Source organism: Marmota monax, unplaced genomic scaffold (assembly GCF_021218885.2).
Source record: "Marmota monax isolate L192 unplaced genomic scaffold, Marmota_monax_Labrador192_F-V1.1 WCK01_AAM20220418_F8-fsc00007, whole genome shotgun sequence".
Classification (NCBI taxonomy): domain Eukaryota; kingdom Metazoa; phylum Chordata; class Mammalia; order Rodentia; family Sciuridae; genus Marmota; species Marmota monax.
The window spans coordinates 29,468,677-29,483,479 of NW_026692781.1; the positions used below are offsets into that span (position 1 = coordinate 29,468,677).

The following is a 14,803-nucleotide window of genomic DNA, read 5'->3' on the forward strand; positions in this document are numbered from 1 at the left end:
AGGGTCAAATAGTAAATATTTTCAGTTTTGCCAGCCCTTCAATCTCTGTCACAACTACCCAGCTCCACTGTGGCACAGATGATAAGTTAATAAACCCAGCCTGAAAGTGGCACAGATGATACGTTAACAAACCATGGAGGACATGTTCCAATACAACTTTATTTATGGACACTGAAATTTGCATATATTAAATTTTTGTGTGTCACAAAATATTTTTCTCTTGATCCTTTTCAACCATTTAATAATGCAAAAATCATTCTTAGCTCATGGGCCATTTAAAAGCAGGTGGCGGGGCAAATTTGGCCCGCAGACAATAGTCTGCCGAAACCTGGATTAGAGGTATAGAAGACCAGAGCAGCCACAAAATAATCTAAAACAACAGCCTCACTTCTTAGGGGAAACTGAGGCCCAGAGAGGTGTAATGACAGGCAGGGTCTAACAACCAATTCAGAGCAGAACAAATCTAAGAGAATTACTATTCTGTCCTTGGAAGACTGATTGAAAATGTAAAGTAGTAATGAAAAAAAAATGTCCTTTTGAATTCAACAGATCAGAACAGGAGGTGGGGAACTTAAAACTAGAACTGTCACAGGAACGTCACAGATTATAGTCATAGTAGCCCCAATGCCTTCTTCCTTTACCCTGTGTACAATGATCTCTCTTATGCTGGTCACAATACCCATACTGAAGGTTCTTGATATATTAGTGGAAGGACCCTCTGCTAGGTCACAGACCCATCGGCCTGGTCTCTTCAGCCTTCTGAGCTGCACAGCTCTGGTCATTTTTTGTTTGCAGTGTAAGTAACAATCTCCACTTTGCAATCCTACAACACCTAGAAATGAATGTAATTGTGGCTGAAGAGCAGTGATCAATGCCAATTATTGCAAAGAGCAAAATACACCAGGTGATAACCAATCCAACTTAAAGTTCAAGAGCATGTCTAATACCCACCTCAAAAACTAACACAGTCAACCTCCTTCCCATCCCTAATTCCTTCCTCCTTTAAAAAAAAAAAAAAAAGTTTTTCTTCTAGCTTTATTTCACTTTTTGGTTTTTATTTTTTGGTACCAATTCTCATTATCATTTTCCTACAACCTTTTTATTTTGCTCTATACTTCCACTGAGAAGCTGAAATATGTTTTTAGAGCTAAAATACACACACACACACACACACACACATACCCTCATTAAATAACATCCGATAGTTCTAAAAGAAAAAAAAAATCCCAAATTAAAATGACATTTTACAATATGTACTTCATCTGACTTTTTTAATCAGTTTTTTCCCAGAAACATTTATGGTTTTATACCTATTACATATTCACTCAAGACTTGAAATTTTGCAATGCTTTTTAGACATTCTGCCATGATAACTCCTTTTACGAACTTTATGAAGACTGTTCTATCAAACTATTTTGCTTTTATGCACTTCCTCAAAAAAAAAAAGAAAACAGTTATGCTTCTGTGAAGAGGAAGTGGCATTCTTGTAGTTTTCAGAGTTCTTTTTGGAAACTTAAATTAAGAATGACTACACACTCCTCCAAATCGTTTCGACACACATTTATCCTACTACATCTATCTAAATATAAGATTCTTCTGTCAAATAAACTAAATCAATTGACATGATAATACCAAAATAAAAGAAAAGCACTCTCTGAAATTGTAGGACCCAATTCAAACTCTTTCTACCCATATTATTTAAGTTAGAAAGAAGACCAGATAAAGCAAAAATAAAATTTAAAGCAAAAAAAAGCTAAAATCATATTCCTCTAGAGCTGAAATTGGCCTAAAGAACTGGTCTTCTCTGATTTGACACCCAAGGAGCCAGCCCAATTCAGTGATCATTCATTTGAGAACCAACAAATGGCCACTTGATGTACAAATCTCCCCTTACTGTCACAACTTCCCCATGATGCAAATGTTATTAAACCTATTTTATAGCTGAGGAAAGTTGGGTCACAGAAAGCCAGATACAACTAGTGAGGACATCAACTTTAGTATTCTCTCAGCTATATCACTCTCAACTAATATTTTTTAAAATTATTCAAATAAGATGCCATGGTGTTTTTAACAGCATATGTACCAAAGTACAGTACCCTGGAACCTTGATATAAGACCCTTTGCTAAAAATCAGAGCTCCTTAGAAGGTTGTTTCTTCCCCTCTACTAAGGAAAGGAACACTAACAAGGAAACCTTACACTCACCTCACAGGCCCTAAGACATAATTACAGGGAGACTCCAAGTATCTTAGTCACGTGCTTTCTAAATTACTCATGACAGTATCATTTACTCAAGTGGCAGTTGGCCATTTCTTAAGCTTATGGTCTACAGTATTCTTAAAATCCAGGCTCTGTTAAGAAGGCTGTGGAAGAATTTCACATGTAGAATTAAAGATATTTCAGCCTGCCCTAAAGCCACACTGAAACCATTGAAGGCAACAACCAATACCCACTTCCTGAGTACTAAGGCATGGCAGCTGGGTTACTGAATTGAGACTTTGTAACTTCTCACTGCCTTTAAAACTATAAAACGTAGTGGAAAAGCCATGGTAACAAAATGGTGGGTCAACTCTAAAACCTAAATTAATCCAAGTATCTTCCACTGGAATACCTTATAAGAACAAGCCAAGTCTAGGTCTTCCTAAAAGCACACAAGCTAGGATCTCAAGACAGATGCTCAATATCTGGCTGGAATTACAAAGACTGACACTAAGTCAATCAACACGGACCTCACAACCAGCTCAGAAGCATATTACTTTAGACAGCAAAACTAGCAGAATCATTTGCTTTTTTTCAACAACCAAAAAGGACTCTAATAACTTTACTAAAGACATCCTATAAAATGAGAACGGAGGGCTTTGGAGAAGCTAAAAAGAAGCAGGAAGAAGTAAAAAAAAAAAGAGAGAAATTCCTTCCAGAAGGAATGGTCAATGAATTAATCAGACTGCTGAAGTTTTGTGTGTGTGTGTTTGTTTCTTGTTTTATAAGGGGTCTCTTTTTTTGTGTGCGCGGGTGGGGGCGGGATACTCAACCACAGAGCCACATCCCCAGCCCTTTTTTGTATTTTATTTAGAGATGGTCTCACTGACTTGCTTAGCACCTCGCTGTTGCTGTCTTTTAACTCACGATCCTCCTGTCTCAGCCTCCTGAGACGCTGGGATTGCAGCTGTGTGCTAGTGGCCTGTCTTCTTTTATTTATTTATTTTTTTCAACATGGAACTACCACATCATCATATTCACATTTTAATCATTAAATGTCTAATAGATATTCAATTTCCCCAGTTTTTTTCATAGAAGTTTGTTTTTTAAGTTTGTTTAAATCAGAATCCAAACCTACTCACGACAATCAGCTTTTAAATTATTTTTTATCTATGTATTTATATTTCCCTTCTCTTTCATCTTTTTATTTCTTGCAACTGATTTTATCTTTTTAAAAAACGAAGACATTTTCTTCCTGTTGATTTCCCATTATCTAGATATTGCAAGGTAATTTTTTTATTTAAAAAAAATTATAAGGTTAAAAACAACCTATCTCCAGACCTACTACATATCCCATCAATGTCCTATACTACAGAAACCATCCAACCTCTTTTAATAAGTCCTTGCTATTCCAAGGTACAAGTTTGTCCATGAAATGCTACCATGACAAGTAATTCATGCAACAATCTATTTAAGTTGGGGGTATCAGGGAAACAGAAGGACCCAAAAAGTCTCACCTTGCCTTATGTTTCAATATTATTTGGAACAAGGTAGATACAAGTTAATTTATAAAAGATCTTGCACAATGGGCTGGAGTTGTAGCTCAGTGGTAGAGCACTTGCCTAGCACATATGAGGCACTAGGTTCAATCCTCAGCATTACATAAAAATAAATAAATAAAAGTACTGTGTCCATCTACAAATAAAAAATATTTTTTAAAAAATCATGCACAAACCTCATTAATTCAAGTTTCCAGAAGAGGACACAGTACCTATCAGAAAACCTTATAAGAAAGATCTATTAATGTATAAACCCTCTCCTATCCACTTCGGGTTTCTTGTTTGTTTTGCAGTACTGGGGATTAAACCCAGGGCTTCAAGCACACATGCTAGGCAAGTACTCTACCCTGAGTATATCCCCAGCCCTCCACTTTGGATATTAGATATTTCTTTACTTCCCACTTCTTTCTACAAGAAACCTATGCCTCAGTAAATTCAGTTCATAGGTTACCTGACAGGTACATAGCATGTCACTCACCCCCAACTGCTGCCTAAATCATTCCCTTCCTCAAATAGTAGTTGAACTCTCTCTAGCTCCCTGAAGTCTTTCTTAATGTTTCTGCCCATCTCTGGACTCCTATAGTTCCTAATTATTACCCCAAATATAGTTTACAACTACAGTACACCTGGTTTAATAGTTGTTTCGTATGTCACCTGTATTCCATAAACATTTGAGGGTCTTCCATGAAGAATGCATTTAATATCATTTCTCTAACTAAATCATGAACTCCAAGAGAAAAAGGGCCTCTTCTGTTACCACACCTTCTTCAGGAAACCAAGAGTATAAGGGTTAAGGATGTGCACCTTGGAGTCAAACTTTGCCTAGGTGTGACTCCCAGTGTCATAGAACCTAAACAAATTACTTAATCTCATTGGGTGTGGTGGCACCCCGCTGTGATCCCAGCTCATTCGGAGGTTGAGGCAGAAGGATTGCAAGTTGGAGGCCAACCTCAGCAACACCCTGTCTCAAAATATATTTTTTTAAAAGAGCTGGGAGGGAGTGTGTACCTCAGTGATAGGGTGCTTGTCTGAGATACATGAGGTTCTGGGTTCAACCCCCAGGACTGGAAAAAAACAGTTAAACTCTCAGTTCTCATTTTCCTAATTTATAAAATGAAATGATGGTCAGCTCTCTCTCACAGAAATGTTGTTAGGATTAAATTGCATAGAAAATAATTACTGTCTTAGCTCCTCATTTCCAATTTTCTATGTGTGGTTTCTAACTATTTTATTGTACCTGTTCTGACCTATTCTTGTCTTTTGTAGGAAGAAGGGGAGTAGAGAGCCCCAGCAAAGTCATTGCTAGATAGACAATGCTTCTTAAACATTCTTTGCATGATGGAAAACACAGGGGATCCCTTTTGCATGAATATGTGTGCCCCTTTCCATAATATTTAGGGTCAACATTTCCCTTCCCCTAGTGTTACCCTGATACTTCCCTTGAGGGGAAAAAAATGGAATTTACTCAGAATCAACTACATCACTAACCAGTTTAAAAGCCCAGTTTAAAAAGTGGAGAAATGTAATCAGAAAAGATAATATATGATCTCTTGTCTTTTAATAGGGGAAAAATTATTTTTAATTTTGTTTGAATGAAAATCCAATACACACACACACACACACACACACATTAGTGTATATATACTTACATATTTATTTCATTCATTTAACTAATTGAGCATTTATTATGTGCCTTACACTGTTCTAAGTGATAAAGACACAGTAGTGAATAAACTAACCCAACCACCCCAAAAAATTTTTTGTTTTGCCCTATTATTTGTCTCTCTCTCCTATACATAAGATTTTATTTAAAAGGAAGGTGGTCATGGGTAAATATGTGATATAGTTAGTATGAAGAAAAATAAAGACAAACAGGAAATATGGGGTGGTCATTTTAACTAGAGTGGACAGGGAAAGCCTCACTGAGAAGGTAATATCTGAGAGGAGACCTGAAGGAAGGGAGGGAGTCATGCACATATCTGGAGAAGAGCTTCTCAGGGCAAGGGAACTGCAAGGGTTGTGAAGTAGGAGGCACCTGACATGTTCAGGCCACAGTGGCTGGAGCTGAGAAGCCAGGAGGTAGGGGCAGGTAGAGAGGACTGCAGGTAGAGGGGTTAATAGGTCATACAACAACCTTAGCCTTTACTGCGTGAGACTGGAGGGTTTTGAGCAGAGGGGTGACATGATCTGAGTCCCATCACTCTTACAGCTATGCAGAGAATAGAGTGTAGGGGCCGAGATCAGATGAGGCCAGCCAGTCAGGTGGCTGCCATAATAATCCAGGTGGTGGTTTGGTCAGTTGGCAAAAAGTAAAAAGTAGAGCCAAAAAGACTATATGGTACTAGGATATAACATGTACTAAAAATACATTAAAAATAAAAGCTTACCGGAATGACTTTAAAAGAAATATGAATTTTAATATCTTCTTTCCCAAATGCAAGCTCAGTAAACCATCCTGTTCATCCCTTGGGGAAGGTATCAGCCCCTTTGGGCCATTGTTTAACTCTTACTGGTTGTCCCAGGTAACCTGAATTTCTGCCTCGTGTTCTATCCTTACCCTTTTCTTCTGCTTACTTTCCAAACTTTCTCTTCCTCTTAAGCTGTTTTAGGCACCAAAACAAGCCTCCTCCACAGAAACCAGACCATATCTACACATTAGAGCCTGGTGATTGCACCTAGAAATTTCCTTCCCTCCTTGAGGAAGTCTGTAGTTCCCCTGTCAACTGTACCCAACATCAACAGCTGAGAAACAGACTTGTAAGACCCAGTGGTTACCATGGAGCTCAATGGAGCAGCATCTTGCCTGGAAGAACTCAGGGCATTTGTGGATGGCTAGAGTGGGCCCCAGCTCACCACAGCTCATGAGACACAGCAGGGAGGTCTGCAAGGACTGTGCCTCTTGCCCTGCAAGAAGTTCAAGAAAATTCCCAAAGGACTACGCTGGGAACAACCTCGGGAGTGTTATGTCCCCACATCCAGGCTAGGATCCTGGATATCCCAGAAGATGCCATTCTTGGGCCAAGGACCCCTGACTCTTACATAAAAGTCAGGATGTATTTATCAGACCCGGGAAACTCTAATGCTGCCATTGAGGGAGATCAGAAGTTCATGGAAGGCAGTGACATTTTCAAGTCAAATTCTATACGTTGAGAAAAGATTGACAGTGAGGTCTGTGGGAACTGAGAATGTTAGATAAAGCTTCAAAGAATTGAATGGATTCTCTACCTTCCGCCCTCTTTTTATGCACAAAGAAACTAAGGCTAGGACTTGCTCAAAGTCATAGGATCGTTATAAGAATCATAAGTAGAATAAAAGTCTTCTAATTCCCAGTCTAGTGTTATTCATTTAAATGAACCAAAGCAAAACAAAATCAAATTAATATTAAAAGTTTAAAGACAGGTTAGAACCATGATTAAATTTCCATGTCTGGGCCACAAACAGATGTTTCTACAAATCTCTCTAATATTACTAGAGCTCTAGAAGCTTCCTTGGAGCAATATGTTCTTCTGGTATTAAAGATACCCTAGAGGGTTACAGTGAGTTGGTTAAAACTCACTGGGGCAAGAGTGAGGCAAACTCCAGGCATGTGAAAGCCAAGAAATACAAGCCAACATTGGCTTGATAAAGCCTGAAGCAGCCCAAAAGGAGGTCATACATTTCTTATTTATTTAATTAATAGAATACTAGACAATTTTTCAACAGAGGAGGCAAATGAAACAATCCCTAAAAGTTATAAATACCATAATTTAACACTAGATTCATGAACTTCAGCCTCTTTGGTGACCAATGTTTTGACAAACATGAACACTGATAAGAAAAAAAGTGTCTGCTCTCTTCAACTTCTGAAAATAGCCTGAGGCAAATAAGATGTAAATAAAAGAGTAATGAAAGAATAATCTATAAAATAGATGATCTTGGATTATCCATAGATTAAAATAGGGGGAAGAATAAGAATCAGTTCCTAAATCATAGAATGTGGTTACAACCCTGAAGTAGATGGTTTGACTTTGTTACCTGGACAGCCAAATTAGGGCTTACCTGCAAATATACCCTTCATAAACCATTTGTAAGAAAGACTATCACACAGGCCTCCAGGACAAGGCCTGAATCACATAGAGAGAGGGAAGAGCTGAAGCACCCTCAGGGCAACCAGTTCAATGTCTTCATTTGACAAAGAGGAACCTGAAGCCCATGTGCCAAGTGTTGGTTAATGTCCAACCTATGCTGACTCCTTTGTCTTATGCCCTCAGCAAATGCTGATATCTTCACACTGTCCCCCATCCTTGACTACAAGAGTCAGAACGCTTCTACCAGATTGCTTCTGCAACCCTGTGACCAACTAATCAGAGCCTATGCGTGAGACGGAGACTTTTTCTAATCCTGACCTTGCATAAGGCAATGAAACAGTCTTTGTCATACCTGCTACCGAGTAGACCTGACTTAAGAGAAAGATGAGTCTGCTGGTCAAACTAGTTCACTGTCACCATCAAGCCTGAGATGAGCAAACATAAGAGTCAGTGTATGACTCTATATGTGACCAAATGTCCAGGTTGACCTGGACAGTCCTGGTTCATGTCCAATTCCCAGCTTAATAGTACCCTCTAGCATTTTCAAAAGTGTCCTCGTTTAGATTAAAAAAAAATTCCATGGTCATCCTAAATTTATATAGCTCCTGTTTGTATACATGATGTGTAAAACACACACACACACACACACACACACACAGCGCCAGTCACCAGTAGTTTTCCCATTCAAAGGGACTTTCAAATAATACTAAACCCCAAGGAGCCTTGAAAAGGCCTCAGGACCACAATTTTGGCCCATCTTTTTTAATATATTAGCTTTAATATGGGATTTTCTTTAGGAAAAACAAAAGGGAATGGCATAGCTTAAACAAGTTTGAAAAAAACCACAGGATTATTGGATATTTGTAGCTCTTGCTTATTTAATTTATTTCATGTTATACTCTAGCCTATAAGAATTTACATTATATCATCAAAATATATAAACCTTTTTAAAGAATGTTTCAGTCCTATTTCTGGCACAATGATTATACATTTTCTGAGTTTATGTTCACTTTCCATTTATAGAAAAAGGAAGGAAAGGCTGAACTCTTCTCTTTTTAATAGGTTCAATCAACCCAGGGTTAGCTAGGCCTCGTGTGCTGATGCTGGACTTAAGCTAGAGCAGCCAATGGTGTGTGTAAGAGTAGCATGAGATTATTTAGAAAAGCCACTGGTCAAGAGAACATAGATATCAGCTATGTACACAAGTGAAAAATACTGATATTATCACAAGGAAAGTTTAAAAATTGTACCTGGATACCTAAACAGAAAACTAGAAGGAAATATATCAAAATGTCAGAAGTAGTTATCTCTGTGTATAAAGACTTTGGATAGCTTCAATGAGTTGTCTTTATATTTATCTAGCTTTCTGATCTCCTACGATGATTACAGTTTGTGTGTTATATAAAATATAAGCAAGAAAAAAAATCACCAAGCTACCAATACACCATTCATCAGAGTAGGGAGGTGGCAAGGCTTAATGACAAAAGCCAGGCATAACCCATACACACACCAAGCAAGTGTATGGGTTGACCTGGACATGAACCAGGACTGTCCAGGTCAACCTGGACATTTGGTCACATATAGAGTCATACACTGACTCTTATGTTTGCTCATCTCAGGCTTGATGGTGACAGTGAAATCCTGCTTTCAGAGTTACAGGATTTTTAGTCTCTTGCTGCTGCCACAGCTGCCACAGCAGAGGCCTCAGAGCAGCTCCTTATTCTAACAGAAATGGGTCTGACCTTAAGAGGTAGGAGGAATACCCAGAATGCAGCTTATCCAATATCTTGCCTGTAAATAAGAGTGGGTGTCCATTAGCCTATGTCTGCACTGCCCCTTCAACTATGAAAAGTATAGCCTTGTGGTCAAAGCCGCACCTGTGCTATCAGACTGCCAGGGTAGGACACTGTGCTCAATCACTTACTGGGCGTGTGACCTTGAACCAGTCAATTAGCCTCCCTACTCTTGTTTTCGCATCTATAAAATAAGAATCACACCACCACCTACTTCCTAGGGTGACTATGAGGAAAGAGATGATTCACAGCAAGAGCCCAACATACAATAAGGGCACAATAAATGTAGGCCACTATTAGGCGGAGGCCATGAAATACCAGCCTTAAGTTCCCCAAACCATGTGCCTAGGTCACAGAACAACCAAACAAGGGTCCAAAAAGTAAAGCCTTTCTTTCGCTTCTTCTATGAAGGCTGGATTGCAGCATAGTGCCTGCTTTATGACCATGCTCTAGGGAACAATGGAAGGACAAGGGCAGCCCAGTATAATACACAGCATGTCCCAGAGCCCCACACTATATGGAGTGGAAATCCTGCTTTCAGAGTTACAGGATTTTTAGTCTCTTGCTGCTGCCACAGCTGCCAGCCACAGCCTTTGGCAAAGAGGTGGGTGAGTCAAGGGTGAGCTAGGACTTGGCAAGGGGACACCAAACCAGAAGGCCTCCAGGCAGGAAGCTCCAAAAGAGCCACCTGCCGAAGCAGTTGAAGCAGTTTGTCTGCCGACAGCCTTCACAGAGATGCAGGTAGTGTTCTGCTGCCGCTAGCAAATTTTAGAAGTCCAAAAGAACTTATCATCCTGATTTTATAACTTTGGAAAAAAAAATTGGGGGAGGGGGGTGGAGAAGAAGCCCAGCTAAAGCTATGACCACACATTTAAATCACTGCAATGACTTAACTATAAGACATAAGGAACACTCCAAAAAAGTTCAATGATCAAATCAATTTGCAAAAAGTTTCAGGGCTATCTTAAGTCAAACCGTGTTACATGTGTGTGTGATAAAAACCTTCTGTCTCAAACTTACAACTATCTCACTTTTCCAAAGATATAAATAAATGTCTTAATGCCCACCAATGAGGAAATAATTATGCTATTATATTAATCACATAGTTTGAGAATGTTCTATGCTGCATAGGGTAACCAATTTCTCCCAGTCCGCCTGGAAATCTCCCAGTTTTAGCACAAAATGGTAGAAACTAGGTGAACTAGGATGGTTGATCTCCCTAACACTGTGCAAGAAAAATGGTATATGTCCTATAAAGAAGAAAACAGAAGAGACACAGTTACAAATGCAGAAGTGCAAAATGACAAGTTTGTTTGTAGCAATAGCTTCCAGTTCCTTTTCATAGTTTAAAAAAAATAAAAGACTAAAAACCACAATGGCCTCTCCCTTCCCACTTACTTTTTACTTTCCAAAACACTTAGAAAAAGGCATGCTCCTTCTCTGGCATGACTGAGATATCACTGCAGGATTGACTGCATACCTGTATACCCAGAGACTCAGGAGGCTTAGGCAAGACGATCACAAGTTGGAGGCCAGCCTCAGCAACTTAGGGAGACCCTGTCTCACAATAACAAAAGAACTAGGGATATAGCTCAGTGGTAAAGAACCCCTGGGTTCTATCCCCAGTACTGAAAAAAAATTAATAATAATAAAAAAGACAAACTAAGACAACTTGACACTCAGGTTATTAACAGCAAGACTGTATCCTAAAAAGAAAAATTCAAAAGCTGTGACAAGAATCAAGATTCAGGGATAGGAATATAGCTCAGTGGTGGAGCACTTGCCTACTATCCACAAGGCCCTAGGTTTAATCTCCAGAATGGCACATAAAGATAAGATTCACCTCACAAATTTAACAAATGGGGGAGGAATGAAGAAATGGTTGTCTTACAATCATTAAGTGGAGAGCAGGCCCTCTCCTACAAACTCTAAGGCAGGGATTCCAAACAGGTACAGCACCTCCCCAAAGTGATAGAGCAGAACTCTTCTAGAAAGAGCTCAAACCAAAGGGTTGTCAAAGTAAGTACGTGAGGTTAAGAACCAACTTCTAAGAACTGAATTTCAGACAGAAAAAGTAAGACTATATAAGGAAAGAAAAACACACTATCTGGCCTAAAGAAACAGAAACCACCATTGCTCACCACCCCACACCACCCTGCCTAGACCACCCCCACACAGTCTCCTAAAGGCTTGTCCCAAGACAGATTGGCAATTATCAGATGTTCTTGAATCTTAGAACTCCTCAGATTTGCACAAATGAAATTTGTGCATCTCTTTCTTTCTCTCCAGAGCAATTCTAGTTTACTGGGGGAAGGAAGGAGATGATTTAGAAACATAAGACAAACATCTTTGAAAACCCTACTGATAAGCCCTGTAGAATAATTTCCTTTCTTTCTAAGACCAGTAGTATTTTCTTTCTTTCTTTCTTCATTTATTTATTTATTTTTGTAATATACTTTGCACTAGGGTTGGTCTTGATATCTTGATTTAAGAAAGAGTGGCTTCTTGTAACCCTTTCAACACATCCGGTAATGTTTTACAAACTCTAGCAGAAAGCACAGGAGGCTGGAAGGCAGGAGATAGGAGTTGGTTCCAGATCTACAGGTAAATAGCTACGTTCTTGGGGAAGAACTGCTTTCCTTCTGCATTTCTGTTTCTTCATTTAGAAAGTGAGAGATTCTGATGAGATCAGCTTTACCATCCTTACAACACTAAAAGTCCATGTGAAATTCTTTCATGTGTGATAATAATGCTTATTAGGACCATTTTTTTTTTTTTGTACTTTGCAGATTTAAGAATTAACAGCAAGGATAGTAATGTATACCAGCAAAGTACACACTAAAACGGTAAGATTAAAAAAAAAAAAAAAAGCAAATGTCCAACAGTTGTCAAAGCATGGGAACAAAGGGTAGACGAATCCAAATATCAACTTACAAAAACTTTTAAATGCTCAGAAACCAATAAGAACAAGTATATTCATCACAATTATGCTGTTCTTTCTTCTAAAATTTTATGATAGCATGAGTTTTAACTAAATGATTTATGCATCCTCCCCCAAAAAAGAGAGACCTATGTACCTTTTCCAAGGGGTGAAGGAACCTGTGAATACTTAGGGAAAACAAACCAGAAACTTTTATTCTACAGGGCAGAGCATCATTGCAAATATTTTTTCAATCAATTGCATTTAAGTTGCAGGATACTAGATGGATCCTAACCAGAAAAAAAAAGAGGAACCAGATGCAACCCACTCCAGAAGTTTGAGATGTTTAATATAATACAAGGGCAGGCACATTTGACCCCATGCATCAAAGTCAAGACTGCCTCTCCTCTTACTAGGGCCCCCAAAACAATGTTCATTTCACTATCCACAAATAAATGGGAGGGGATGGGCAGGGAGGAGGAAGCTGTTTCCTTTTTTTTTGTGAGAAGAGATGCAAAGAGTTTTGTCGTGTAACTTGGTTGGGCGATTGTGAGTTCTGTATCCTAAGAGCAGCAGAGTCCGCAAAGGGAGGGAGAGGTGGTGTCATCCCATAGATCTGCAGCAAGAACTGTCAGTTGGATTCAGGAAATAATTCCACATCTCTTAGCCAGGACTCCAGAGCTGCCCCGTGTGGTGTCTCAGCAAGGAAAGCAACAAAGCTGATGGACATAAGCATAAACCCACTGCCTGGAACTGAAGCCTCAGACCCATCTTCACCTATCACTCAGACACCAGCCAGAGCCCAGAGCGCATCTCCAAGTGTCCCCATCGCGCACTACGCACATACAGCCTCGGGGCAACTAAAGAGGAAGTCAAGATGTCAAATCAAACGGATAAAGACAACCCAACCACTTGAGAACGGCAGTCTGTGCCGGTCTCCTGCTTGACTTGAGGAGGGGTCCCAGGCTGCGATCCTTTCTCCTTCAGCGTCCACTGTCCTCCTCCCACCAGCGTGAAAGAGCAGCCCCTGGGCAGCCACGGGCCGGCTAAGCCCTAGCTGCGCAGCACTGTAGGAGCCGGAGGAGCATTCCAGCCTCCCCTCCCCCTGCCTAGTGATGACCCGTGTACAACGCACACCCGCATGCATACCGGCGCACCCGTGCTTGGGCTGCGCCAGGGGCTGGCGGACCCTTCCCCAGCCCCCGGCACACCAAGGCACCAGAGCCCAGCGCACTGCTGCGATGGCCTGGGCGGGACCGCGCAGCGGGGAGAGCCACAGCCGCCGGCTCTCGGAGGCGCCCAGCGGCCGCACACACTCCTCCCCGCGCCGCGAGTAAACAGCTCGCGGGCGCGCTCTGTGCCGCGCCCCCATCCCCCCGCGGGGCTCCGCACCGCCCCGCGCCCGCGCGTCCCGCCCGCCAGCGCCGCCGCCCCCTACCTGATCGGTGAGTTTGAGCACTGCCATTCTTCCGCTCCTTCTCGAACACACACATACAGGTCCCCGGTCTGCAGATGTCACGCCAGGAGCCGGGGAAGCGGAAGGGATTGCCAGGGGAAGGGAGAAGAATCTGGCTCCCGAATTTGACAGCCCTCCCCCTGCTCCTCCTCTGCCTCCTCCCTCCTCCTCCCGCCTAGAGGCTGACACTGGCTAGTGGGGTTTGCAGCCGAGCCCGCCCGCCTTTATACAGGAAGTGCTGGCTGCTGCCAGCCGGGCCGCCACTGACATCACCGCGCGCTGGCTCGCTAGCTCGCGGCCTCGCCGCCTGGGCCGACGCTGCCTCCTGCCGCCCGCAGCCGCGCCTCGCAGCCGGTGGCCCCCGGCGCGCTGCCGCGGGACCCGACTGCAGCCTGCTTTCCGCACCTGCACGCTGATCCCGGCAAGCCGGACTCCGGCCAGACCGCCCGGGTGCTTCCTTGCTAGTCTCTCTCTCTCTCTCATACACACACCCTCATGGGCAAATCCGCGCGGATGTACCCCGATGGGGACACACGCCACCTACTGTAACCTGGGAGACTGCGTCACACCCCCTTACCTAACCCTCTTCCCCTAACCAGAATCACCTCAGTCAGAGCCCACTGTTTTGATACTCTTTGTTTAGTGCAGGGGGGTCCTGGACACACTGTGATTCTTTAGGGAAGCCTTACAAATGTTTGCTCCTCAAACACTCGGTGGGGGGTGAGGGGAAAACCAGGGGCTCTGATCCTTCCATTCACCTTGATCTCCAGCCACCTTCCAGCAAAATACATACCATCCTCAAGTTCTAAC

The 14,803-nt window shown here is 41.6% G+C and overlaps 1 protein-coding gene across 4 annotated transcripts in view; it reads right to left on the reverse strand.

Moving 5' to 3' along the window:
- The window catches only part of Ankrd44 (ankyrin repeat domain 44), a 294,161-nt gene extending 279,966 nt beyond the window's left edge, over positions 1-14,195 (reverse strand). For 2 of the 4 annotated variants that reach the window (XM_058580347.1, XM_058580345.1), the window contains exon 1: positions 13,976-14,195. In XM_058580347.1, coding sequence (XP_058436330.1) covers positions 13,976-14,002 — 27 coding nt within the window. In that variant the 5' untranslated portion in view covers positions 14,003-14,195. The remainder of the gene's footprint in view (positions 1-13,975) is intronic. The other 2 variants (XM_046447299.2, XM_046447298.2) reach the window with 1 other exon arrangement.
- Positions 14,196-14,803: the final 608 nt, after the last annotated feature.